Source organism: Ovis canadensis, chromosome 14, assembly GCF_042477335.2.
Source record: "Ovis canadensis isolate MfBH-ARS-UI-01 breed Bighorn chromosome 14, ARS-UI_OviCan_v2, whole genome shotgun sequence".
Lineage (NCBI taxonomy): Eukaryota > Metazoa > Chordata > Mammalia > Artiodactyla > Bovidae > Ovis > Ovis canadensis.
In genome coordinates, this window is record NC_091258.1 from 48,362,545 (window position 1) to 48,388,168 (window position 25,624).

The 25,624-nt window shown below is 55.3% G+C and overlaps 3 protein-coding genes across 18 annotated transcripts; 2 read left to right on the forward strand and 1 right to left on the reverse strand.

Annotated features, from left to right (window-relative positions):
• Positions 1 to 3,386: 3,386 nt before the first annotated feature.
• Positions 3,387 to 16,778, forward strand: CARMIL2 (capping protein regulator and myosin 1 linker 2). 11 transcript variants are annotated; one of them, XM_069549979.1, is made up of 40 exons: positions 3,387 to 3,831; positions 4,620 to 4,921; positions 5,184 to 5,278; positions 5,376 to 5,426; positions 5,672 to 5,734; positions 5,834 to 5,958; positions 6,090 to 6,181; positions 6,379 to 6,449; positions 6,567 to 6,640; positions 6,786 to 6,861; positions 6,940 to 7,028; positions 7,129 to 7,223; positions 7,304 to 7,390; positions 7,475 to 7,587; positions 7,701 to 7,778; positions 7,887 to 7,963; positions 8,051 to 8,155; positions 8,328 to 8,397; positions 8,533 to 8,614; positions 8,707 to 8,803; positions 8,885 to 8,942; positions 9,047 to 9,219; positions 9,397 to 9,559; positions 9,638 to 9,739; positions 10,876 to 11,004; positions 11,087 to 11,200; positions 11,370 to 11,530; positions 11,611 to 11,698; positions 11,935 to 12,084; positions 12,180 to 12,246; positions 12,722 to 12,957; positions 13,795 to 13,895; positions 13,979 to 14,339; positions 14,425 to 14,547; positions 15,388 to 15,424; positions 15,578 to 15,649; positions 15,752 to 15,973; positions 16,119 to 16,199; positions 16,466 to 16,543; positions 16,628 to 16,778. In XM_069549979.1, exons 2-40 carry the CDS (start codon positions 4,882 to 4,884, stop codon positions 16,726 to 16,728), a joined length of 4,197 nt encoding a protein of 1,398 aa, XP_069406080.1. In that variant the 5' UTR covers positions 3,387 to 3,831; positions 4,620 to 4,881; the 3' UTR covers positions 16,729 to 16,778. The 11 variants fall into 11 exon arrangements, with proteins under 11 accessions (XP_069406080.1, XP_069406082.1, XP_069406077.1 ...); XM_069549981.1 differs by lacking the exon at positions 16,119 to 16,199; XM_069549976.1 differs by having other exon boundaries at positions 3,617 to 3,831; positions 9,397 to 9,739.
• Positions 16,737 to 23,553, reverse strand: ACD (ACD shelterin complex subunit and telomerase recruitment factor). Of its 4 annotated transcripts, none has more exons than XM_069549987.1 (12): positions 22,413 to 23,553; positions 22,184 to 22,320; positions 21,946 to 22,039; positions 21,783 to 21,859; positions 18,500 to 18,544; positions 18,355 to 18,389; positions 18,120 to 18,271; positions 17,944 to 18,040; positions 17,778 to 17,864; positions 17,226 to 17,599; positions 17,003 to 17,094; positions 16,737 to 16,923 (listed from the first exon to the last, which is right to left on the reverse strand). In XM_069549987.1, exons 1-12 carry the CDS (start codon positions 22,509 to 22,511, stop codon positions 16,845 to 16,847), a joined length of 1,368 nt encoding a protein of 455 aa, XP_069406088.1. In that variant the 5' UTR covers positions 22,512 to 23,553; the 3' UTR covers positions 16,737 to 16,844. The 4 variants fall into 4 exon arrangements, with proteins under 4 accessions (XP_069406088.1, XP_069406087.1, XP_069406090.1 ...); XM_069549986.1 differs by having other exon boundaries at positions 17,003 to 17,112; positions 22,413 to 23,534; XM_069549989.1 differs by having other exon boundaries at positions 18,120 to 18,175; positions 22,413 to 23,531.
• On the forward strand, positions 22,146 to 25,562 carry PARD6A (par-6 family cell polarity regulator alpha). 3 transcript variants are annotated; one of them, XM_069549991.1, is made up of 3 exons: positions 22,146 to 23,841; positions 24,227 to 24,449; positions 24,687 to 25,562. In XM_069549991.1, the coding sequence occupies exons 1-3, from the start codon at positions 23,779 to 23,781 to the stop codon at positions 25,433 to 25,435; spliced, it is 1,035 nt and encodes a 344-aa protein (XP_069406092.1). In that variant the 5' UTR covers positions 22,146 to 23,778; the 3' UTR covers positions 25,436 to 25,562. The 3 variants fall into 3 exon arrangements, with proteins under 3 accessions (XP_069406092.1, XP_069406093.1, XP_069406091.1); XM_069549992.1 differs by having other exon boundaries at positions 22,707 to 23,841; positions 24,690 to 25,562; XM_069549990.1 differs by having other exon boundaries at positions 23,677 to 23,841; positions 24,227 to 25,562.
• Positions 25,563 to 25,624: the final 62 nt, after the last annotated feature.

The window sequence follows — 25,624 nt, forward strand, 5'->3', positions numbered from 1 at the left end:
TAGCGCTTTTCATTCTGTTTCGAGGCTGAGTAGTCCATTGTGTATACATACCACATCTTCTGTATCTGCTGATGGGCATCTAGGTGGCTTCCATGTCTTGGCTTTTGTAAATAGTGCAGGTAGGAACATAGGGTGTGTGTATGTGTTTGAATTATAGTTTTGCCCAGATATGTGCACAGGAGTGGGATTGCTGGATCAAATGTTTTTTTATGATGGCCATTCTGACTGTTAAGAAGTGGTACCTCACTGTAGTTTTGATTTGCATTTCTCTAATAGTGATGTTGAATATCATCATGTGCATATTGGCCATCTGTGCTGCTTTGGAGGAATGACTTAAGTCTTCTGCCCATTTTTGGGTTGGATTGTTTAATTTTTCATTGTTGAGTTGTATGAACTCTATATATATTTTGGAGATGAAGCCCTTGTCAGTTGCATTATTTGCAAATATTTTTTCCATTCCATATGTTGTCTTAGATTTTTTATGATTTTCTTTTCTATGCAAAAGCTTGTAAGTTTGATAAGGTCCCATTTGTTTAATTTTGTTTCTATTTCGTTTGCTTTGGGACACTTGACTTAAAACATTGGTACGATTTATGACAATGTTTTGTCTATGTTTTGTAGGAGTTATATGGTGTCTTGTTCTGTTTAAGTCTTTCAGTCATTTGTGTGTTTTTTTGCATATGGTGAGAGGGTGTGTTCTAATTTCATTGATTTACATGCAGCTGTTCAACTTCCCCAGCACCACTTGCTATAAAGACTTTTTCTCATTGCATATTCTTGCCTCCTTTGTCAAAGATTAATTGACTGTAGGTGTGGGCTTATTTCTGAGCTGTCTCCTCTGTTCCATTGATCCATGTGTCTGCTTTTGTGCCAGTTCTGATTATTGTAGCTTATAGTCTGTCTGAAGTCTAGGAGGGTTATGCCTCCTGCTTTGTTTTTCTTTAGGACTGCTTTGGCAATTCTGGGTCTTTTATGGTTCCATATGAATATTAGGATTCTGTGTCCTAGTTCTGTGAAAAATGTCATCAGTAATTTGATAGGGATCACATTAAAACTGTAGATTGCTTTGGGTGGTATGGAGATTTTGACACCATTACTTTTTCCAATCCAGGAGCAGGGGATATGTATTTCTTTGAATTATCTTCAGTTTTCTTTATTAATGTTTTATAGTTCTTATCATATTTAAGTCTTTCACTTCCTTGGTGAAGTTTATTCATAAGTGTGTTGTTTTTTGGGGTTATGATTCTAAGAGGTATTGATTTTTGTACATACCCTTTCTGATGTTTCATTGTTAGTGTAAAGAAATAACAGCCAATTTCTCTATGTTATCTTGTATCCTGCTACCTTGCTGAATTCATTTATCAGTTCTAGTAGCTTTTGTGTGGAGTCTTTAAGGTTTTCTATATATAGTATTATTTCATCTGCATATAATGATAATTTTACCTCTTCCTTCCAATTTGGATACCTTTTATTTTTCTTGTCTGGTTACTGTGGCTGGGACTTGCAATGCTGTGTTGAATAGAAGAGGTGAAAGTGGGCATTGTTGTCTTATTCCAGGTTTTCATGGGAAGGCTTTTAGCTTTTCACCATTGAGTATTATATTGGCTGTGGGTTTGTCATAAATAGCTTTTATTATCTCAAGGTAATTATATATAGGGTGCTTTTCTTTTTTTGGCCACACCTCATGGCATGAGGCACTTCCCTGACCAGGGATCAAAGCTGTTGTCCCCCTGCATTGGAAGCATGGAATCTTAGCCACCGGACCACTAAGGAAGTCCAGAGGGTTTTAAGCAGAATTTGAACTTAACCGGTTTTCAGTGAAAAGTAACAGAAGACTAGATGTGTGAAGCCTTTGGCTGGTTGGTAGTGTTCATGCAGTGAGATCTCCCCGGAAAATTGGCATCATCTGGGACTATGAACCAGGCAGTCAGCAACTTGGATTGACTGTTAGTGGCCTGAGGCTGTCAGGGCATTTGGTCTCTATCCCATGCATGGGCTAACCCCTGCTGCCACCAGGGAGCAGAGTGCCTGCTGCCGGAGTTGTTTCAGTCGGCAGGCAGCTTTTTAAAAATTTTTTAATAATTGGTTTACAGTGTTGTGTTTCTGCTGTACAGTGAAGTGAATCAGCTATATGTATACATATCCCCTCCCTCTGGGACCTCCCCCCACCTCACCTCCATTCCAGCCATCTAGGTTATCACAGAGCACCGAGCTGAGCTTCTTGTGTTTTATAGTAGTTTCCCACTAGCTAGCTATTTATATAAAATTTTTTAATTATAGAGAATTCCCTGGTGGTCCAGTAGTTGGGACTCCATGTTTCCACTACAAGGAGCCCAAGTTCGATCCCTGGTTGGAATACTAAGATATTGCAAGCCATGTGGCATGTCCCCCCACCCCAAATAAATTTTTTTAATAGAAAATCTTTTAATAGAACAGCAAGCAGTTTACCTGCTTTTTCAACTTAGCTTTTCTATTACTGTGTGTGTTCAAATTGTTTACAAGCAGATTGGTTTTGCTTGGGGAGGGGGCAAGAAAAATGACATTCTGATGCAGATAAGGCTGAAGGGGATTCCCTACCTACCTCCCTACCCCTCCTCACCATTGGCATATCCCCATGATACATCCTGTGTGACTCCATTAAATGTAAAACCTCCCAGTGCTCCACACCAGAGAGCTTTTGACAGGAACCTTGTGGCACTTCTGGGAGCTGCATCCTGGCCTTTCATCCTGTACTGCTGGAACAGGAGGGGCTTATTCCTCATTATGAGCTTTTAGCATTTCTTGAGTGCCTACAGGGTGTCATGCTGTCTAGAACACACAGACGATCTTGAACAAATTGAAGACTTCTCTCCTTGAGTCACTCGCTTGAGGGAGCTGAGTCCCATGTGTTCACTAGGCCTCTGATGGCAGTCAGGTTTGTTTTGTCACTGCCACCCTGACAATAAGCAGTTACGGAGATGTGTGGCTAGCCTAGCACCCCTGTCCTAATCTCCAGCTGGTCCTGGTTTCCTCCTCCACAGCCCTCTGCTTGTTCCCATAGCACTCACTAGACTAGGGCTGATGCTACCAGTGTGGCTGTTGGTCTTGAGAATCCCGCCACCTAGGAGCAGCTTGAAGCCTTTGGCATTTAGTCCCTCTTGTATTTCTCATTCGAATCATTCTGAACAGAAAAATCTCAGGGAGGGAGGTTTTCTGTACTTCTGTTCTGGAGTCTTAAGTTTGTCCCAGTAAGACTTGGCAACTGTGAGTGTTCACTGAGTTCCAGATACTATTGTAAGCACTTCTCTTAATAAATATTTAATCTTGACACTCCGAGGTAAGTTTAAAGTTCCAGCTTAGAAAACAGGAACTGGAAGCCCTAAACAGAAAGATGAGGTGATTTACTCAGTGTCAGACAGCTGTTAAGCAGAGTCAGGACTTGAATTCAGGCAACGTACCTTCAGAACTTTCATTCCTGACCACTTGGCCATACTGTGTGTGAGCTCATGCCTTAGAAGCAGTTGATAGCTTCTGTGGTCTTCCAAGAGTCTTAACTTGAACTCCCTCCTTTCAGATTGGGAGGCAGCAGAGCAGGACTTCCTCTTGCCTCTATTGGCAGGAACTTAGCTCCCTCTCCAACTGAGTCCATCCCTGTGGCCCCTGGGCTGCCACACCTGGGCCTGTTGCTTTAAGGGAGGTGGCTTCCTGCAGTTTTTTACGATTCAATCTCTACTTTCCACTTTGTCCTAGTCGTTGGTGGTCCTCAGCAAAGGGAGATGAGATTTGGGCAGGGGGAGATGCTGCTGATGGTCAGATGACTGAAAAATGCTCTCACTGTCTCCAGGCCTCAAGGTGAGGAGGGGTAGCAGGAGGTGGGAAGAAACCAAGGGACTGCCCAGTGTCTCACTTCTCAGGTTTTTTCACCCCGCCTGGCTGAGTTACGGGCAAGGCAGAGGGTTGTTTCTCTTCTCATAGAGTTTAATTAGATTGTAATGGAAGAAAAAGGTTAAATCCCCTCCTGTGAACTCTCCAGAATCTAGGTCCCTGATCTTCTATAGGGCATCATGCATCCCATGACCTGATGGCCACCTAGTCTTGCAGAGAGAGTAGCTTTCCTCTCTGCTAGTGGTTCCCCTTGCCCAAGCTCTCTCCAGCTCAGGGAGAAGGCAGACATGGGAGGACCCCTACGTCCATTGCCTTTGCTCACGAGTCACTCCACCCCTCCCTGTAGTGGCACCTTCTGGCCCTGACCCAGCTTGAACCTAATGAAAGCTAAGGACCTCTGCCGCAGAGAAGGGCATCTGGGCCCATCTGGTGTTTTTCCCACCCTTTCAACAGTTTGTGTCTCTCCGACGCGGTGAGGGACTCCAGGTTAGGAGCAACAAATAGGGTCCTCAAGGTTAGGAGGAATCCGATGCTCTGTTCTGAACAGATGCCCTGTGTATCCTACCTGCAGTCCACCTCCCTCGCTGGGCTTTGGAGGGCACTGGCCAAGGTGGGCCACAGATTCCCCGAGCGGGCAGCGCCCCCTGGTGCTCTCAGAAGGGACTGTAGCAGGGTGGAAGTTAGGGGGCTAGGAACCGAAAGAAGCACGCGACGTGCGAGACCCTCCTGGGCACACTTCTCCCTTCCCTCCTCAGATCTACCCTTACAGAGTAGCGACGGCGCAGGCGGGCAGCTGGCATCTGCCCACCTCCTTCGTACCCGCCTGACATCTCCTGGCCCGTGGAGGCCGGGCGGGGAGGAGCCGGGCCGGGGGCAGGAAGCGGTGCGTACCTTCCGCTGCAGGAGGAGCAGGTGGCTGCTATGCTGCCGGGGCCCCAGGCTTCCTGTGCTCGCCCGCCGCCGCTACCGTTTCTCGCCTGAGCTCCTTGGGCCAGCTCCGGCCGCCGGGCCGGCCGCATGGCCCAGACCCCCGACGGCATATCCTGCGAGTTGCGAGGTAAGCACCGGTCCTTCTCTCCTACTTGGCTGGGAGGAAGCCGTGCGGCCCCGGAACGAATGGCCCACCCAGAGTACGGGGGCACCCGGCAAGTGGTTCCCTCTGGTCCTCAGGAGGGCTTGGCGGCCCAGATCCACTCCACTCCTTCCTCACTGGCCCCGTAGATGAGCCCAGGCCTCCTAGCCCCATACAGACCACAGACCGTGGGCACGAATTGACCTCCATGGCAGGACCCGTCTCCCAGCAGGCTGCCCTTCCACAGGCGAGATCACCAAGTTCCTGTGGCCCAAGGAGGCAGAACTGCTGCTGAAAACCTGGCTGCCAGAGCGGGAGGGTGCGGAGCAAGGTCATGTCCTGGTATGGCTGGGGCAGAGCCTGCCTGGGAGGGCCACTGGGACCCAAGCAGAAGGAGCCTCTTGCCCTGCCCAAGGTGTGAGACACTCTCTCCCCTCAGGTACTGCTCCGATGGAGAGCCTACCTGCTCCACACCTGCCTCCCTCTGAGGGTGAGTCCCAACGGCCCAGCCACTGCCCCGCTGCCCTCCAGCAGCTTTCCTGATGAGGGCTGCATCTGTAACGTTGTCCATCTTGTCCTTGTGGACTCTGCCCTCCCAACAGCACTAGGCTGCCGACATCAGGCAGAACTGGAGTCTAGGCAGGTCTGGCTCTGAGATCCAGGCTGCACAAAGGACTGGGCTCCCAAGAGGGTGGGGCTCGTGCTTTGGTCCGAGCTCACCCAGGCACTCCATAGGTGGACTGCACATTCAGCTACCTGGAGGTCCAGGCCATGGTGCTGCAGGAGACACCCCCTCAGGTGAGACCCCTAGTACTCCACCAGGGCCTGCAGTCTGGTCTTGTCCTCTGTTCCCCACCCCCAGCCCCACATGGAGCCCATCCCTCATCCCACCCCCAGATCACCTTTGAGCTGGAGTCCCTGCCTGAACTGGTCCTGGAGTTTACTGGTGTGGCTGCTCTGGAACAGCTGGCCCAGCACATTGCTGCTGCCATCAGGAAGGTCTTCCCTCGCTCAACCCTTGGGTGAGGCCCATCAGCTGACAGGGCTGGCAGGGAAGGGGGCCAGCGAGGGGTGCCCTGGATGTCGCTGTGGGGGGCCTCACTCCCAGGCCTAGAACTTCCTTGCCCCCCTTCTCCTTCATCCCCCTCCTCAGGAAACTCTTCCGGAGGCCCACACCCCCCTCCATGCTGGCTCGACTGGAGAAAAGCAGCTCCTCAGAAGCCACCTCACCCAGCAGCCCCTGTGGTAAGGGCCAAGGTGGGGGCCACTCAGGGCTTCCAGCTGACCCCCCTCTTGCATGACCCCTGGATTTGAAGGGCTCAACAAACTGAACAGAGGTACTCAGCCACTACCTAGCCTGGGGCTGATCATTCTCCATCTCTGACCTTTTGTCTCTCTCTTGCCCCATTTCCTGCCCCATCATGCCTTTGGCGCCAACCCAGGGGGCTTCTCGGAGACATACGAGGCCCTGTGTGACTACAATGGCTTCCCTTTCCGAGAGGAGATTCAGTGGGTGAGAGCAGGGCCCTCTCTGGGGGCTCTGGAGACATCTAATTCCCCTGGTGCTTTGAGAAGTCCCCCCTACCTCTTGTGGTCCCAAGCAAGTTGGAGGTATTTTCTTCCCACCCAGGATGTGGACACCATCTACCATCGTCAGGGCTGCCGCCATTTCAGCCTAGGAGACTTCAGTCATCTGGGAAGTCGGTGAGTGTCCCTCCAGGGCTGTGAGGAGAGGAAGACTGCATGAGCCACATTCCTGGCCTTAGCTTCTCCATGGAGAGAGGGGATACTGGACTTAGGATCTGGCTGGGGGATCCTGAGCTCTGCTCCTGCCCCTTCTTCCGCCCAGGGACCTGGCCTTGAGTGTGGCTGCCCTGTCCTACAATCTCTGGTTCCGGTGCCTCTCCTGCGTGGACATGAAGCTGGTGAGAAGCACAGGGGAGGATGGGGAGGGTGGGTCAGTGGGCAGCCTGCTGAGCTCTCTCTCCCACTCTGGTTCTCAGAGCCTTGAGGTCTCAGAACAGATTCTGCACATGATGAATCAGTCATCCCACCTGGAGGAGCTGGTGCTGGAGACCTGTGGCCTGAGAGGGTAGGGGGGACAGGGCTTGGGTTGGAGAGACTAGTGGCCTGGGGAAGAGCGGGGAATCCAGGCTCAAAGCTTCACACCTGGGGTGTGGTCTGGTCCCCAGAGACTTTGTCCGGCGACTGGCCCAGGCATTGGCGGGACACACCAGCTCGGGACTGCGGGAGCTCAGCCTGGCTGGGAACCTGCTGGATGACCGAGGTACACCTGAGCCTAGGGAAGCCCTGGGGGCTGGTGCTGGAGGTGGTGAGACCCACACAGCTACTACCCCCATCCCGCAGGTGTGGCTGCCCTTAGCAGACACCTAGAGAAGCATCCTGGAGCCCTGAGGAGACTCAGCCTAGCACAGACTGGGTTGACGCCACGAGGTAGGCAGGCCTGAGGATGGTGTGGGGTGGTGGAGCTTGGAGGTGGGGGTCTCCTGATGGTGAGCCCCCCTCCTCCATCACCAGGAATGAGGGCTCTAGGCCGGGCACTGGCTTCCAATTCAGCCTTTGACTCTACCCTGACCCACTTGGACCTTTCCGGGAACCCCGGGGCACTGGGGGCTTCAGAGGACCGTGGGGTGAGTGGCTGTCTTTAGGAAGGTGATTGGGGACGCCGCCGCAGGCAGTGGGGTGTCGGGAAGCTCTTGCTGGAGTGATCCCTGACTCCTTCCCATCTCCATCCTCCCGCCAGGGCCTCTATAGTTTTCTGAGCCGTCCTAACGTTCTGACGTTCCTGAATCTCGCAGGCACCGACACCGCCCTGGACACTGTGAGTAGGGGGTGATCTGTAGGGCTGGGCGGGCCTGTATCCCAAGGGGCGACTGGAGGCGGGGCGCTCAGTCCTCCGGCCAGTGTAGCCCACACCCTCCTCTCGCAGCTCTTCGCAGCGCTGTCCCGCGGCGGCTGCTCCAGCCTGGCTCACCTAGACGCCTCGAGGAACGTCTTCTCCCGCACGTAAGGGGGCGGGGCGGGAGGGGCGGGACTCTGCCAGACCCCGCCTCCCCGCGCCAGGACGCCCACTCCGCCCACTCCCCACCCCAGGAAGTCCAGGGCTGCGCCCGATGCCCTGCAACTCTTCCTCAGCCGCGCCGGGACGCTTCGGCACCTGGGCCTGGCGGGCTGCAAACTGCCACCCGACGCACTCAGGTCAGTGTCCCATGCCCTCGCCTGTCGGCCAACACGCAGGCTTCGTCTCGGCACCTCACCCCGCTCTTATCGCACCCTTGACCTCCGGGGCATCCTTCGTTCTTGCTGTTCGCGCTCTGCTCTGAGGACCCTTCTCCCAGCTTCCGCTACCCCCTGTGACACCCTCTCCCAGGGCGCTTCTGGAAGGCCTGGCGCTCAACACGCACCTGAATGACCTACACCTGGACCTCAGCGCGTGTGAGGTGAGCAGCCCGTCCGGAGCCGCGGGACTGGCCCTTGGGGCTGGGGGCTGCGAGCGGGAGCGCTGGACCGTTGGGCTCCTGATCCTCCCCACCTGTGGCCTGTTGGCCTGAGCACGCTCCACTTCCCACCTTCAGCTGCGCTCGGCGGGTGCTCAAGTGATACAAGACTTGGTGTGTGATGCTGGCGCAGTGAGCTCCCTGGATCTGGCAGATAATGGTGAGGCCGCCCAGAAACCCATCCTCCCACCACCCACCAAATTCCCACCCCCCGCAGCCTTGCCTTGTGTGTGACCCGAGCCACTCCCCCAGGCTTTGGCTCAGACATGGTGACTCTGGTGCTGGCCATTGGGAGGAGCCGGTCTCTGCGACATGTGGCGCTTGGAAGGAACTTCAACGTCCGGTGCAAGTGAGCCCCCATCCGCCTCCTGGGCCTCCCGGCTGCACCCCACCACCCGGGTCTTTTCCCAACTGCTGCCTCCTCCCACAGGGAGACCCTGGACGACGTCCTGCACCGGATTGTTCAGCTCATGCAGGATGACGACTGTGTGAGTTCACGGGACCACGCGGGATCCTCAGGCAGTGGACCCTGAGACCCGTCCTCCTTGCTGGCCCCTGACTCCAACTGCAAATGGCTTTCTCTTAACCCTAGCCCCTGCAGTCTCTGTCTGTGGCTGAGTCACGGTTGAAGCTGGGCGCTGGCGTCCTGCTCCGGGCCCTGGGCACCAATCCTAACCTGACAGCCCTGGATATTAGTGGCAACGCCATGGGGGACACGGGTGCCAAGATGCTGGCCAAGGCGCTTCGGGTTAACACGAGGCTCAGGTGGGTGGGGTCACAGGGATGGGACCAACAGGAGAAGAGGGCATATATGGAGGGGCTTATTGGGGTAGGGCTGAATGAAGCAGAGCAGGTAGAGCTCAGGGGTGCTAATGGAAAGGCCAGAGGGGTTGGGAGCTCCTTGCAGAGCTCCGTCCCCGACTAAAGCCCCGCCTGGCCCAGGTCTGTGGTCTGGGACCGAAACCACACATCTGCTCTGGGCCTTCTGGACGTGGCACAGGCCCTGGAACAGAACCGCAGCCTGAAGGCCATGCCTCTGCCACTGAACGATGTGGCCCAGGCTCAGCGCAGCCGTCCTGAACTGACAGCACGGGCCGTGCATCAGGTGGGGGTCCCCCCTCTTCCCCTGCCTTGCCCTGCGCCTTGTCCTGCCCTGCCACTTCTCAGCCTCTCTTGTGCCCAGATCCAAGCCTGTCTTCTGAGGAATAATCGCACAGACCACACCTCTGCTGACTGCACCACCCGCCCGAAGCCCCTGGGTCTGGGGTCAGACCCCTCCGAACAGGTCAGAGTTCCCCTACTCAGCCTTGAGCACCAACAGACTGTAGAGAATGGGGAGGGTTGTGGCTGCCGAGAGACTCCATGAGGACTCCAGAGACTCCTGCTGTCCCAGACAAGTCCTTCTCCTTGATCTGCAGTGGAACTGATAGCTCTTGAAATAGCTCCCCCGGATAACGCTGCTAGCTGCCTTTTGAAAGCATTTTTTTTTTTTTCAATTTAAAAAAACGGCGTGGGGAGGCTACTGTACACAGCTGATTTGCGAGATCTTATTTCTCTAACTAAGGAATGAACCTAGGCCCCTGCAGTGAAAGCATGGAGTCTTAACCATTGGACCACAGGAAATTCCCTTAAGTCATTTAAATAGGTTCCTAGTTAAAGACAGGAGGTATTTTAAATCCTCAATCAGTTCTCCCCATCCCCAACAGTAGCCCCACCTGTGAATTCCCATTCACAGGGCCTTCCCTCTCTGTTGTGGCCCAACCCAATGACCCTTCTTCTGACTTCATCTCCCTCCACTATTTGGTGAAATGTTCCCCATCCACCTGTTCCTAAATCCCACTTCGCTCCCAAGCTCCAGAGCCCAGGCATTTTGACAACTTCAGAGCTTCACATTCTACAAGTGATCTCGTCATTTCCCACAAAACTCTTCTACCCTGGAGCCCAGTCTCACTGGCACCCACACCCACCAAGTGCTGTGGACAGAGCTTCAGTCCAGGTCTCTCTTGGCCACACTGCAGCCCCTTGGTTCTGCATCTTGACCCATTCTCAAACACCGCTCCTTACTCCCACCCAACTATCCTTTGCTTCCCCCCTTGTCTCTCCTCCACAGCTCTTCACTCGCATTTCTCTCCATCCCTCAATCTGTCCTCTAGGTCGATGATGAACAGATTGAGCTCACTGACATGACTAGCCACTCTTTTCCTTCCTATTCTGGACGTTTAGGAAGTATATATAAAGTCTCTGCAATGAACCAAAGGAGACATTGCTCTCCCTTCTTGAACAGATAAGGTTCCCAAGTGACTGTCCCGATGATGTCAGCTTCAGGACCTCACCCACCCTGCGGAGACCTTGGGAAGGGGGCAGTCAGGATCTGGGGGTAGGGAGGGGACCAGGCTACAGTTGAGTCCTCTTGCCCCCCAGGAAGTGAATGAACTGTGTCAGTCGGTGCAGGAGCACGTGGAGTTGCTGGGCTGTGGGGCTGGACCCCAGGGTGAAGCTGCTGTGCACCAGGCTGAGGATGCCATCCAAAATGCCAACTTCTCTCTCAGCGTGAGCACTCCCTCCAATTACGAGGATGCCTCCCTCTTAGTTAGGGGTCATCTTGCAACTCCTTTTCTTCCTTGGCCTCCAGATTCTCCCCATTCTTTATGAGGCTGGAAGTTCCCCAAGCCACCAATGGCAGCTGCGGCAGAAGCTGGAGGGCCTGCTGGGACAGGTGGGAGAGGTGTGCCGCCGGGACATTCAGGTGAGATAGTGCCCTGGCCCCAGCTGCCCCCCACCATATGCAGCCTTGACCCCCATCCAGAGGTGTGACTGTGGTATCCCGAGTCTGTGTGTTCTTTGGGGGTTTGGAGCCCCAAGCCAGTGAGGCTAGGCCTGGGCCACATGCTCACTGTACTCTGACCTTCGACCAGGACTTCACTCAGGCCACACTGGACACAACAAGGAGTCTCTGCCCACAGACATTGCAGGGTCCCAGGTGGAGGGAGCAGCTAGAGGGGGTCCTTGGGGGCTCAAGGGGTCTCCCAGAGCTGCTCCCAGAGCATCTGCTGCAAGATGCCTTCACTCGGCTCAGGTAGGCTGGATTGGGCTGGGCAGGACCAGGGTAGACTGGATAAAGACAGCACACTAACCCCTGTTCTCTGTTGCCATCAGGGACATGCGCCTGTCAGTCACAGGGACCTTGGCAGAGAGCATTGTGGCTCAGGCTGTGGCAGGTCTGAGTGCAGCCCGGGATCGGCTGGTGAGGAGGAACTGGGGGCTTACACACAGACACACACACCTGGTCACTGCCTTGCAGAGGGTCTGTAATGTCTTGAGCAGGGATTATGTGCTTGCACACACACATGGCCACTGCCTTGCAGAGGGTCTGTAATGTCTTTTGGGGTCATGTAGCCCAGTATTTGGGGCTTCTCTTAGCACTGATAGAACTATGGCTGAGGCCCTGCCTCCCCATCTTTGGGGTGCCTGGTATTGCAGGTGGAGAGTCTGGCTCAACAGGCAACAGAGGCAATGCCCCCTGTCATACTGACACTAGACGGAGATGAGTCCAGCCCCCTTGGGCCTGGGGAATTGGAAGGTCTTTTCTTCCCTGAGGAGAAAGAAAAAGAGGATGAAGAGGAGCAGAAGGTAGGTGGTCACAGAACTCTGGGCCTAGAACCCTAGATCTTCCCATCTTGTTCTGGGGTATGGACCCCAGGCTGAGTTTGTGCCCTCCTCACCAGGATGAAAGTCCTCCACAGAAATGGGTTGAATCCCTCCACTGTCTTCACCTGGACTCCTCCACTCACAGTAAGTCAGGGCCCCAGGGGAAGAGTTACTCAGGTTGGACTAAAGTTCCATTAGATAGACCTGGCCACCTTGACACAATATATTCATCTCTGCCCTGGGAACTCCCTGACCGTTGAGTGGGCCAGGCCAAGACTCCGTGCAACTATAAAGTTGGGGTCAGTTAGCACAGGGTGGGACCTGAGACCAGGGCCGGGACACAGTCTTCTCTCGGTTTGTTCCCTACTCTACCGCCCCCTCCCTTCCCAACCCGCGGGATGCGCATGCCTGGCGGCGTCGCGGGGCCGCGCGCCGCTCGGGGCCGCGCTCAGCACCACGGACAGCGGCAGCGGGGGAGGGGCGGGCAGGGGGGCGGGCGGCGTAGCCCAGCCCCTCCCCACGCCCTGGGCGGGTCCCCCGCCACCCTAACGCCGCTGCTGCCGCTGCCGCCACCTCCCCGGGCTTGGCGCTCGGTGCTCTTCTGGTGCGCTCTGCTCAGGTGCTGCTGAGGAGCTAGAGCCGGAGCCCGAGCTGGCGGCTCCGGGGGAAGATGCAGAGCCGCAGGCGGGGCCATCCGCTCGTGGCTCTCCGAGCCCCGCCGCCCCAGGGCCCCCGGCCGGCCCGTTGCCTCGCATGGACCTGCCGCCCTCCGGGCAGCCCCTGCGCCATCCGACCCGGACCCGACCACGGCCGCGGCGCCAGCACCACCACCGCCCGCCGCCGGGGGGCCCCCAGGTGAGCGCCCTCCCCCCACTCCAGAGCTCGTGGAATTGGGGGTCTCAAGCGGCCGGTTCGCTCTTACGGGTGATGGCCGGCAGGGAGGTGGGTGGTGGGGTCACGCAGCCGAGTTCTGGCGTCTTCCTGGCCACCCCCTTCCTCAGGCCACGTTCATGCGGGGTCACGAGTGTGTGGATTTCGTTTGGGGAGCGCCTGGGTTAGGACTCTGCCTCGGGTTGGCTGCTGCACGGGTAGATGTGTGAGAGGGGCTGTCTGTCTTACCCTCCTTCCCCCAGGGTTACTGAAAGATGCTGCCCCCTCCTTCCGTGGGGACAGTTCTGCGTCTACCGCACGTCCAGCACGGGTGTATGTGTGGGCTGGGTACTGGCGCGGGTCGTGGGCACAGGGCCGGAGGTGGGGAGGAGCCCGCTTGAGGCCCCCCAGAGGGTCTGACGCAGCAGCAGGCGCCGCTGAGCCGGCAGCAGGCCGAGTGGGGTGGGGGTGGAGGGTACTGCAGGGACTGTTTGGAGCAGAGAGGGTGGCAAGTGAGAACGTGCGACCCAGGGGACACCTGGGTTCTAGTCTGCTGGTGACCAGGTAGTTTGGGATACTCAGTGGGACGAGAATGGGTGTGAGCTGTGTATGTCCAGGGCCAAGTACAGGTGGGGGGGAGTACGTGAAACCAGCATCTCTGCCTGGCCGCTGGACGGGTGGGGGGGGGGGGCTCGTAACAGCAGCTCCAAAGGGTCACTGCAGCTCCCAGGTCCTGGAGTTGCCCAGAGCCTGCCGCTGGACAAGGAAGGTGGGAAGAAGTCATGATTGAACTCAGCCCTTTAACCCTGTGGTGTCTCTCAGGTGCCCCCAGCCCTGCCGCAGGAAGGGAATGGGCTCAGTGCCCGCGTGGATGAGGGCGTGGAGGAATTCTTCTCCAAAAGGCTGATCCACCAGGATCGCCTGTGAGTAAGGGGCAGTTGCAAGGGTGGGGGAGAGGGTGGGCTGCTCCATGGGCTTTCCCACTCACTGCTGGCTGTTCCCACAGCTGGGCCCCCGAGGAGGACCCGGCAGCTGAGGGGGGTACCACCCCTGTCCCCCGTACACTTCGCAAGAAGCTGGGCACCCTCTTTGCCTTCAAGAAGCCTCGTTCAACACGTGGGTCACGACCTGATCTCGAGACCAGCCCTGGAGCAGCTCCCCGCTCTCGAAAAACCACACTCGGGGACTTGCTTCGGCCACCGGCCCGTCCTGGCCGTGGTGAGGAGCCTGCTGGGGCCGAGGGGGGTACCGGCAGCCCAGACCCAACCCGCAGGAGTCGGCCTCGATACACCCGTGAAAGTAAGGCCTACTCCCTGATACTGCTCCCTGCTGAGGAGGAGGAGACAGTGGGAGCCAGGCCCGACAAGGTGAGGCCTGGTGACCAGGAGCGAGGGCTCCCCTGGAACGGTGGGGGCAGCGGGCTCCCTCACCACTCGATGTCTCTGTCCCCAGCGGCGGCCCCTGGAGCGGGGAGACACAGAGCTGGCCCCATCCTTTGAGCAGCGAGTACAAGTGATGCTGCAGAGGATCGGCGTGAGCAGAGGCAGCGGGAGTGCCGACGGCAAGAGGAAGCAGGTGAGTTGGAAAGGGGTGCTGTGGGGAACGAGGTGGGTAGCATGTGGCTGGCTTTATGTGGGTGATATATGTGACCAGGAGACTCCTGACAGGTCTGTCAGATTCACCCTTTCTTCCTTCTTGGTTTCCGCTCTGAACCAGGCCATCAGTATCTCCTTGCAGTGGGGACAGTCCCATTCTATGCAGATCTAACAGAAATCTGGGAAACAGCAAACCTTCTAGGGGACTTGACTCCTCATCCTGCCTCAGGGCCCAAAGGGGCCTCAGCCCTGGTCACTGCCTTCATCTCACTGCTGTCAACCCCAGTTGCATCTCAGGACCTTCATATAGGCTCTGTTGTCTGGAACTCCTCTGCCCCACTTCCAGCCTCTCACCGCCTCTCACCACCATCCAAGGGCTACACAAGGTCCCTCCCTCTTCCTCCATCTCTGTTTCCCTATGGGCCTTCCTTGACTCTTCCATGCCCCCTGCTAATGCCACTCTCTGATCACAGTTGCTAGTAAGAATCACCACCCTATGGACTATCTCTATAATAACTTTGCAGGAAAATTTTAAAAAACACACGTGAAGTGAGACTCAGCTTGAATTTAGAAACACTGAGTTACAGAAAGTGAGTCACAGAGCTGAGAGGTCACTTTGTGTATTTGTGCCCGCATGTGCTTCTATGTGTTAACTGTCCGCCACCACAGACTGAGCTCCAAGACCAGGACTGGGTCTGCCATGTTCTTGCTCAACCCATGGTGGCTGTTAGTGGCAGTTACAACAACAATAATAAATAAAGAAAACAAGGCTAGCGTGAGGGTGGGACAGGACTAAGCTTGACTTCCCTCTTTCCCACAGAGCAAAGATGGAGAAATCAAGAAGGCTGGCTCGGATGGTAAGTGGGACCCTGGGCTGGTGCATACATTTTGGGAGAGGAAGAGACAGTCCACAAGGGATTTTCTCTCCTGGGGGAAGGAGGAGTAGAAGCCACATTTTTTCTTCCCCTCACCAAGGTCTGGTGCCTAAGCCCCCAACCCTGCCTTTGCAGGTGACATTATGGACAGTTCCACAGAGGCTCCTCCCATCTCGATCAAGTCCCGCACCCACTCTGTGTCTGCTGGTGAGTGACAGCCACAGTGCTGGGGAGCATGTGGGACAGACAAGCTGCAGGGGATCGGACCATTGCCTGACCCAGGTCTTGGCTGACACCCTCTCCCTACAGACCCTTCATGCAGACCTGGACCAGGGGGCCAAGGGCCTGAGTCTGCCACCTGGAAGACACTGGGGCAACAGTTGAATGCAGAGCTCAGGGGCCGTGGTTGGGGCCAACAGGATGGTCCAGGTCCCCCGTCCCCATGTCCCAGCCCAAGCCCCCGAAGATCCAGCCCCTCCCCAGACAGCCTGGGCCTTCCAGAGGATCCCTGCTTAGGCTCCAGGAACGAAGGTAAGCAAATACCCCAGCTTCCACTTGATACTGGGCTAGGGACTGGAGGAGTCCCCTCTGGGAACTGAGACCCTGAAGGTGGGAGGCAAGGGCTGGAACAAGGGTGGCTGTCGGGCCCACACCCTGACCCCCTGGCCTCCCCCAGATGGCCGGCTGAGGCCGCAGCCCCGCTTGGCAGGGCGACGAGCAGTGTCTGTGCATGAGGACCAGCTCCAGGCCCCTGCTGGTGAGGGGGGACGCCTCCCTGTGGGCTGGAGTACAGAAGGAGATGGGGAAGAGTGGGCTCCCTTCGTGGCTCTGGTCCTTAAAGGGCCACCAGTGTCCTGAGGGGTTGAAAAATTGGAGCCAGAAGGCTAGGAGCCACCACTGCCAGGGATGGGAGGGTGAGGGGAAGGCGGAGGCTCCAAAGGCAAGTAAGTGTTGGGAGGGGGGGTGGTGAGGACAGGCGGCCAGCCCTTAGCATCCCTCCCCAGGTCTGTCTGTATCCCACAGAACGGCCCCTGCGGCTACAGCGCTCCCCTGTCCTCAAGCGCAGGCCAAAGCTTGAGGCGCCTCCATCTCCAAGCATAGGTAAGGGGGGCCAGGGCCAGCTGGGAGGGAGGCAGGACTGCTTGGTTCAGTCCTAACCCTTCCTCTCCCTCTCTTTCTGTGCAGGATCTGGCCTTGAAGCCGAGCCTCTACCCACCCAGTCTACAGAGCCCTGCAGCCCACCCTCCCCAACCACAAACCAAAGAGGCGGCGGCCCCAACCCCTGACCTCTTCCTTTCTGCCGCATGAGATTATTTTATTAAAAAACTCGAAGGAAGCTAGTGTGGAGCTCTGTTTATCCGCCCCCAGGCCTGGACCTGTGCACACATCCTCCCACGAGTCCTCACATCTGGGTCAGTTCAGAGTCCGGTTGTGGCTCCATCAAAAAGTGCAAGGCCCAGGCCACGAGCTGGGGAGGGAGCCTGAGAAGAGAACCAAGGTTTTAGGTTAGGGGGATGGGGACAGGCAACTAAGACAGCAGGGGCAGCCCCAGGCACTCACCTGGCAGCCTGGACCTGGGCACACAGGGAGGGGCAAGGTGGCTTGTACGCATACTGGAAGGCAGAACCATCACGATGCCTCTCTGGGGGGTCCTGAAGGGGACATGATGTCTGGAAAGGGGCCAAAAAGGCCTCTAACCTCATCCAAGGCTGCCCCAGCCCCCAGCCCAGCTCTACCCAAGGTCCACCCCCTTCTACTCTCCAGCTGTGGGGGCTGTGCTCACCCAGACACAGCTGGACTCCAGGGCTCCCTTGGCGGTTCTTGTCCTTGGAGAATGCTGCCAGGTCTTGGGGGGTAACCCAAGCTCTTTGAACTCCAGGCTAGGTTTCTGGGCACTGCTTACATGGGCCTGGTGTATACTGGGGGCATGGCCAAGGCGTGACAGGCTTGGGGTGCAGCTCAGGAGTGGGGCATTGGATACACTGCTGGGGTGTGGGGACACGGTGGGCAGGGAGCCATGGGCTGAGCAGATGGTTGACAGGGGCTGGGAGCTGCCCTTCTGTACTGGGTCTGGAGCAGCCAAGGGCAGAGGAGGCAGAAGGCTGACGCTGGCACTGTTCTCCTTTGACAGCAGGTGGCTGGGTAAGGCAGGGGTTCCTGAGGAGGAGGGGGACTCACTATGGGCACAGTCCCCTCAGCTCAGATCAGCTGAAGGACCTGTGAGCAGAGGCTTGCAGGGACTGTGTTCACCCCCACCCAGCTGGGTACCCTTTCAGAGCCCAGGCACCTAATTGATTGACAGCAGCAAGAATATGGGGCCTAAGCATCACCTTACCTGAGGAACTGGGTGAGGAAGGAGAGGAGGAGATCAGACTCAGCGACAGGTCCTGCAGAGCCAGGTGTGATGGGGATCGCTCAGGGCCTGGGGGTGGGGGAGGCTTATCAGCACTGGGGGCACTGGGCAGGCTTACCTCCCTCTTGACCTCTCCAGTCTTCCTTACCCTGTGCCCTCTGACTTGGGCCCAGAGAGCTCAGGATTTGCTGGTCATTCTCAGGGATGTGCAGCCGTAGGCTGGAGACAGTGTACACAGCTTCTCCCTGTGGGATGAGAATGTTCAGTCTGGGCCCTCGCCCAACTTCCCACGCTGACATTTCCCAAGAGAAGCCCCAGACTGACCGTGGTTCTGCAGCGAGAGGCAGCCCAGGGGGTGATGGGGGCTGCCGTGTCAGGACCTGCCAGCATCAGACAGCTCTCAGCCAGGCACACTAGCGCCTTCTGATGCTCCTGGTCCACCTCTACCTCATTCAGAAGCTGGGACAGTGGAAGACCTAGGGCAGGGGACCAGAGGATGGGCTGAAGCTCAGAGGAGGAGGGGAGGCTTTACTAAGGAAGCAGTGGGGTTGCCAGTTACCTGCATTGGATGAGGTGGACTCTGAAAGGTGCTCCCTAGAGAAACAGAGGGGACAAGTCTGAGGAACAATCCTGAAGCCTACCTGCACAGATCTGTCACCCTTGACTGAACCACACCTGACCCAAGGAGCCAGCCCCACACTCACTCCAAGCAGTCATCGAGCTTTTTCCGCACGTCTGGGTCCTCGTTGCTGGAAAAGAGGAGTGGTAGGCAGTCACTGTTCTTTATGAGTCACAGCTTGGTCATGGTGAAGGGGCGTAACTCTGTGAAGCTAGAGCCATGCTGTGAAGGGCCACCCAAGACAGACGGGTCACAGTGAAGACTTCTGACAAAACTTGGTCCACTGGAGGAGAAAATGGCAACCCACTCCAGTATTCTTGCCTGGAGAACCCCATGGACAGTATGAAAAGGCAAAAAGGTATGACACTGGAAGATGAGTGCCCCCTTCCCCCACAAGGTTGGAAGGTGTCCAGTATGCTACTGGGAAAGACCAGAGAGCAATTACTAAAAGCTTCAGAAAGAATAAAGTGATTGGGTCAAAGTGGAAATGATGTTCAGCTGTACCTGGTGATGAAAGTAAAGTCCAGTGCTGTAAAGAAAACTGCACAGGAACCTGGAACGTTATGTCCATGAATCAAGGTGAATTGGATGTGGCCAAGTAGGAGATGGCAAGAGTGACATCAAATCTTAGGTAGGAATCAGTGAACTAAAATGGATGGGAATGGGCGAACTTAATTCAGATGACCATTATATCTACTACTGTGGGCAAGAATCTCTTAGAAGAAATGCAGTAGCCCTCACAGTCAACAAGAGAATCTGAAATGCAGTACTTGAGAGCAATCTCAAAAATGACAGAATGATCTTGGTTCATTTCCAAGGCAAACCATTCAACATCACAGTCACTGATGCCGAAGAAGCTGAAATTGACTGGTTCTATGAAGATCTTCTGGACGTAACACCAAAAAAAGATGTCCTTTGCATCACAGGCGATTGGAATGCAAAAGCAGGGAATCAAGAAATAACCAGAATAACAGGCAAGTTTGGCCTTAGGGTACAAAATGAAGCAGAGCAAAGGTTAACAGTTTTGTCAAGAGAACACACTGATCATGGCAAACATCCTTTTCCAACGACCCAAGAGACAACTCTACACGTGACATCACCAAATGGTCAATACTGAAATCAGATTGTGTTCTTTGCAGCCAAAGATGGAGAAGCTCCATAGAGTTAGCGAGAACAAGACCTGGAGCTGACTATGGTTCAGATCATGAGCTCCATATTGCAAAATTCAGGCTTAAATTGAAGAAAGTAAGGAAAACCACTAGGTCATTCAGGTATGACCTAAATCATATCCCTTATGCTTATACAGGGGAGGTAAAAAGCTCAAGGGATTAGACTTAATAGAGTGCCCAAAGAACTATGGACAAAGGTTGGTAACACTGTATAGGAAGTGGTGACCAAAACTATCCCAAAGAAAAAAAATGCAAGAAGGCAAAGTGGTTGTCTGAGGCCTTACAGATAGCTGAGGAAAGAAGAGAAGCAAAAGGCAAGAGAGAAAGGGAAAGATATACCCAAATGAATGCGGAGTTCCAAAGAACAGCAAGGAGAGGTAAAACAAAAGTCTTCTTAAGTGAGCAATGCAAAGAAACAAAGGAAAACCGAATGGGAAAGACTAGAGGTCTCTTTAAGAAAACTGAAGATTTCAAGGAAACATTTCATCTAAGGATGGGCAGGATAAAGGACAGGAACAGTAAGAACCTAACAGAAACAAGAGATTAAGAGGGGACGGCCAAGAACACACAGAGAAACCATACAAGAAAGGCCGTAATTCTCCAATAACCATGGTGATGTGGCCACTCACCTAGAAGTGAACATCCTGGAGTATGAAGTCAAGTGGGCCTTAGGAAGCATTACTACAAACAAAACTAGTGGAGATGATGGAATCCTAGCTGAACTATGTAAAATCCTAAATGATGATGCTGTTAAAGTGCTGCATTCAATATGTCAGCAAATTTGGAAAACTCAGCAGTGACCACAGAAGTGGAAAAGGCTAGTTTTCATTTCAGTCCCAAAGAAGGACAATGCCAAAAACGTTCAAATTACTGGACAACTGCACTCATTTCACATGCTAGCAAGGTAATGCTCAGAAATCCTTCAAGTTAGGCTTCAGCAATAGGTGAACCAAGAACTTCCAGATGTACAAGTTGAGTTTCAAAGAGTCAGAGGAACCGGATATCAAACTGCCAACACTGGATTATGGAGAAAGCAGGAGAGTTCCAGAAAAACATTTACTTCTGTTCATTGACTATGCTAAAGCATTTGTGTGGATCACAACAAACTGGAAAATCTTAAAAAGATGGGAATACCAGACCACCTTACCTATCTCCTAAGAAATCTGTATATAAGTCAAGAAGCAGGAGTTAGAACTGGACATGAACAACTGGTTGGTTTAAAATTGGGAAAAGAGTACAACTGATATGCAGAGTACATCATGTGAAATGCCAGGCTGGATGAATCACAGCTGGAATCAAGTTTGTTGGGAGAAAAATCAATAACCTCAGATACACAGATACCACTCCAATGGCAGAAAGTGAAAAGGAACTAAAGAGCTTGTGATGAGGGTGAAAGGAGGGTGAAAAAGCTGGCTTGAAACTCAACATTCAAAAATCTAAGATCATTAACATCCAGTGCCATCACTTCCTGGCAAATAGAAGGGGAAAAGTGGAAGCAGTGACAGTGTTTATTTTCTTCAGCTCCAAAATCACTGTGGACAGTGACTGCAGCCATGAAATTAAAAGGCACTTGTTCCTTGGAAGGAAAGCTATGATCAATGTAGACAGTGCATTAAAAAGCAAAAACATTACTTGCTGACAAATGTCCATATATTCAAAGCTATGGTTTTTCCAGTAGTCATGTATGGACATGAAAGCTGGACCATAAAGAAGGCTGAGTACTGAAGAACTGATGCTTTGGAATTGTGGTGCTGGAGAAGACTCTCTTGGAATGCAAAGAGATCAAACCAGTCAACCCTAAAGGAAATAAACCCTAAATATCTATTGGAAGGACTGTTGCTGAAGCTGAAGCTCCAATACTTTGGCCACCTGAGGTGAAGAACTGACTCACTGGAAAAGACCCTGATGCTGGGTAAAACTAAAGGCAGGAGAAGGGGATAGCAGAGGATGAGATGATTAAATAGCACCACCAACTCAATGAACATGAATTTGAGCAAACTCCGAGACATAGTGGAGGACAGAGGAGCTTGATGTGCTGGTGTCCATGGGGTCACAGAGTCAGACACGACTTAGCAACTGAACAAAAACAGCAAGCGCTCAATGTTACTAAAGCCCCAAGCCCTCAAACCCACAAGGCCTATGCCAACGCCAGCCTGGCCTGGGTGAAGAGTACAGTTGAACAGTGGAGGCATCACTTACCAAGCTGTCACCTGTTCCCGGGGTTGTTCTGTGGGCAGCAGAGCGAAACGGTCCACCTGGAGGAAGAACTCCGCGGGCTGGAGGAGTGAGTTCAGGGACCGGGTCTCAGGAGTTTTCAGGAAATCAGGCCCAGTAATCCACCCAAGCCAGCTTCACCACTCACCGTGTCTCCCTCGGAGACCTGGATGCGGACCTTGCAGTCCCGCAGCAGCAGTATTCGGCCTTCTGTCCCTCTGAAGCCGAACTCCTTCTCCTCCCTGCGGCAAGCGCGGGCCTCACTGCAGCGTTCGCCAGAACGCAGCCCTGCCCGCCTGGGACCCGCCCACCTCGGGCTCAGGGCTCAAGGCTCGTGCTGTCTCACCCGAGTACAAAGTTCCCAAGCTCCGCGGAGCCTCTCTCACCAGTCTGAGGCGTTCAGGGCCTCCCCCGTCACTAGGCATCGGATACTGTGGGTCCCGTCGGATACAAGCAGCGCGGCCTCCGCTTCGGGTGGGTCAGGGGCACCGGACGGGCTCTGGGCCTTGGCCTCCTGCAGTACCTGAGGGCGGCGACCGGCGTCAAACCCACCGCCTTGGGGCCCCGCCCAGGTCTCTGGGCTCTGAGAAGGGTGTGTGTGTGGGGGGAACTCACCTTGAGCAGCTGCCCCGCCCGCGGGCTTGAGAGTGCCTCTGCCCCTAGGACCAGCTCTCGGATCCAGGGTCGCAGGACCAGACCCCCAAAACTTGCCATTCTCGCCGCTGGGGCCCGCGGGGAGCCTCTAGCCCGCGTTTTTCCCGTGCGACGCGGCCCCGCCTCGCCGCGAGAGAGGAAACGCCGGACGTTTGGGCGGGACCAGAGGTCGAGGCCCCGCCCAGGAGTTTGCCCGCGCGTGCGCACGAGGGCGTCTTGGTCCGGAACTTGGTTCAATTGGATTCCGTCCCGTTTACGCTTACCCGAGCATCTCTCCAAGCAGCGGCGAGGTGTTCTTCAAGTCTCCTGTGGCGCTGGGCAAGAAGGGGCCAAGAACTGGCTCCGATGGGGAGGGAGAGCTCTGGAACCCGAGGCTGCAGTCAAGCATGGTCACTTCAACGCCTGTGACCTCAAGGAGTTCAGCAAGTATTTGTTGTGACTCCACTTCATCTACAAAATGCGCAGTCTTGTTGCTGCTGCTTCTGCTAAGTCACTTAAGTCGTGTCCGACTCTGTGCGACCCCACAGACAGCAGCCCACGAGGCTCCCCCGTCCCTGGGATTCTCCAGGCAAGAACACCGGAGTGGGTTGCCATTTCCTTCTCCAGTGCATGAAAGTGAAAAGTGAAAGTGAAGTCGCTCAGTCGTGTCCGACTTTTAGCGACCCCATGGACTGCAGCCCACCAGGCTCGTTCAGTTCAGTCGCTCAGTCGTGTCCGACTCTTTGCGACCCCATGAATCGCAGCACGCCAGGCCTCCCTGTCCATCACCAACTCCCGGAGTTCACTCAGATTCATGTCCACCGAGTCAGTGATGCTATCCAGCCATCTCATCCTCTGTCGTCCCCTTCTCCTCCTGCCCCCAATCCCTCCCAGCATCAAAGTCTTTTCCAATGAGTCAACTCTTCGCATGAGGTGGCCAAAGTACTGGAGTTTCAGCTTTAGCATCATTCCTTCCAAAGAAATCCCAGGGTTGATCTCCTTCAGAATGGACTTGTTGGATCTCCTTGCAGTCCAAGGGACTGGAAATAAAAGTACACAGTATTCGAGAATCACCACTTCTCTCATTCTCCCCTCGGATTGGCCAAGCCCCTCCCCTAGACTCTGGGACGCTCGGACCGTAGCGTAATGACGTAAGAAGAAGCAAAGACTCCTCCACCCCATCTCCGTTTCCTAGGAAACGTGGACTCGGCTTTCCTTTCTGCGTCGCTGCCCCCTTGACGTCACGGTTCGGAGAGGAGGGCGGGGCGGCGCGGGCGACTGGAGGGGCTGTGCACCTGCGCCTCGGCGGGCCGTCTGGGGCATCGTTCCCGTCCCGCCCGGCCCTGCCATGGCCAGGCCACAGAGGACTCCGGCACGCAGTCCCGACAGCATCGTCGAGGTGAAGAGCAAAGTAAGGGCCCCTCCAGCCCTGGCTCCGGCCTCGGCCCTAGCTAGGCGCTTCCAATTCCCTCATTCTCCCCTTCCTGGCTCCTTGGTCCCCACCACCTTTTCCTCTTCTCCATCCTCCCCGTCCCATTTTCAGGCTTTTCTTCTCACTTTCCCCCATCCATCCTCCTTCCTCTACTGCCGGCCTCTGGAGTCCCTCTGTGGCCTGGGTACATGGAGGGCGGGGAGTAGACCTTGGACAGCGTCCCTTGTCCTGGAGCTGAGGTCTGTGTGCAAGGCTACAGCTGTTGTGAACCCGTCTTTCTCACCTCTGCCACCTTCGGACCTATGGTGAGAAAGGGCACGGAGTCCATTCTTACCTCTCCTCTCCTCCCACCCCCTGCCTCCAGTTTGATGCTGAGTTCCGACGCTTTGCTCTGCCTCGCGCTTCAGTGAGTGGCTTCCAGGAGTTTTCTCGGTTGCTGTGTGCAGTACACCAGATCCCGGGCCTGGACGTGCTGCTTGGCTATACTGATGCTCACGGCGACCTACTACCCCTCACCAACGACGATAGCCTGCACCGGGCCCTGTCCAGTGGGCCCCCACCACTGCGCCTGCTAGTGCAGAAGCGGGGTGAGGATGGGGTACAATGGGCAGCCTCTGTGGGGTACGGTGACAGGGCAGGTCTATCAGGGTTAGTCTATGCCCAAGGTATCCAGGCTTCACCCTCTGTGGTCCCTGCCCTTGGCCTGACCTCCAGGTGTCAAGAAATAGCTACAGTGCCCCCTCCTCAAGGAGGCCTGGGCCTGATGGAAAAGGGCCCAAATGGGAGAGCAGGGTTTCTGATCTCAGCGCCTCCCTTTCCTGCAGCAGAAGCTGATTCCAGTGGCCTGGCCTTTGGCTCCAACTCTCTGCAACGGCGCAAGAAAGGGCTCCTACTTCGGCCAGTGGCACCTCTGCGCACCCGGCCACCGCTACTGATCAGCCTGCCACAAGATTTCCGCCAGGTTTCTTCAGTCATAGATGTGGACCTACTGCCTGAGACCCACCGACGGGTGCGGCTGCATAAGCATGGTTCCGACCGCCCCCTGGGTTTCTACATCCGAGATGGCATGAGTGTGCGAGTAGCTCCCCAGGGCCTGGAACGGGTTCCAGGCATCTTCATCTCCCGCCTGGTACGAGGGGGCCTGGCTGAGAGTACAGGGCTGCTGGCAGTCAGTGATGAGATCCTCGAGGTCAATGGCATTGAGGTAGCTGGGAAGACCTTGGACCAAGTGACGGACATGATGGTCGCCAACAGCCACAACCTCATTGTCACTGTCAAGCCAGCCAATCAGCGCAATAATGTGGTGCGTGGGGCATCCGGGCGTCTGGCAGGGCCTCCTTCTGCTGGGCCTGCTGAGCCTGACAGCGACGATGACAGCAGCGATCTAATCATTGAGAACCGCCAGCCTCCCTGTTCCAATGGGCTGTCTCAAGGGCCTCCATGCTGGGACCTGCGCACAAGCCGCCTACTTCCTGCTGCCCGCAGCTCTCTGCCCTCCCTGGATGATCGGGAGCAGGCCAGCTCTGGTTGGGGGAGTAGCATTCGAGGAGATGGTAGTGGCTTCAGCCTCTGACAGGGAAGGATGCAGCCCCTTGCCACTCCAGGCTCTGGGACACTCCAAGGACTTTCCCAGTGGGAGGTTTCAGCGTGCTTATGGGCCCTCTCAGTCTGGGGAACATTAAAGGTTTTCTACAAATGCAGTTATGGTCATTCTGTTTCCCAGCCCTAGCCTCCTCCCTGATCCAACAATTTTGCCTTCTTC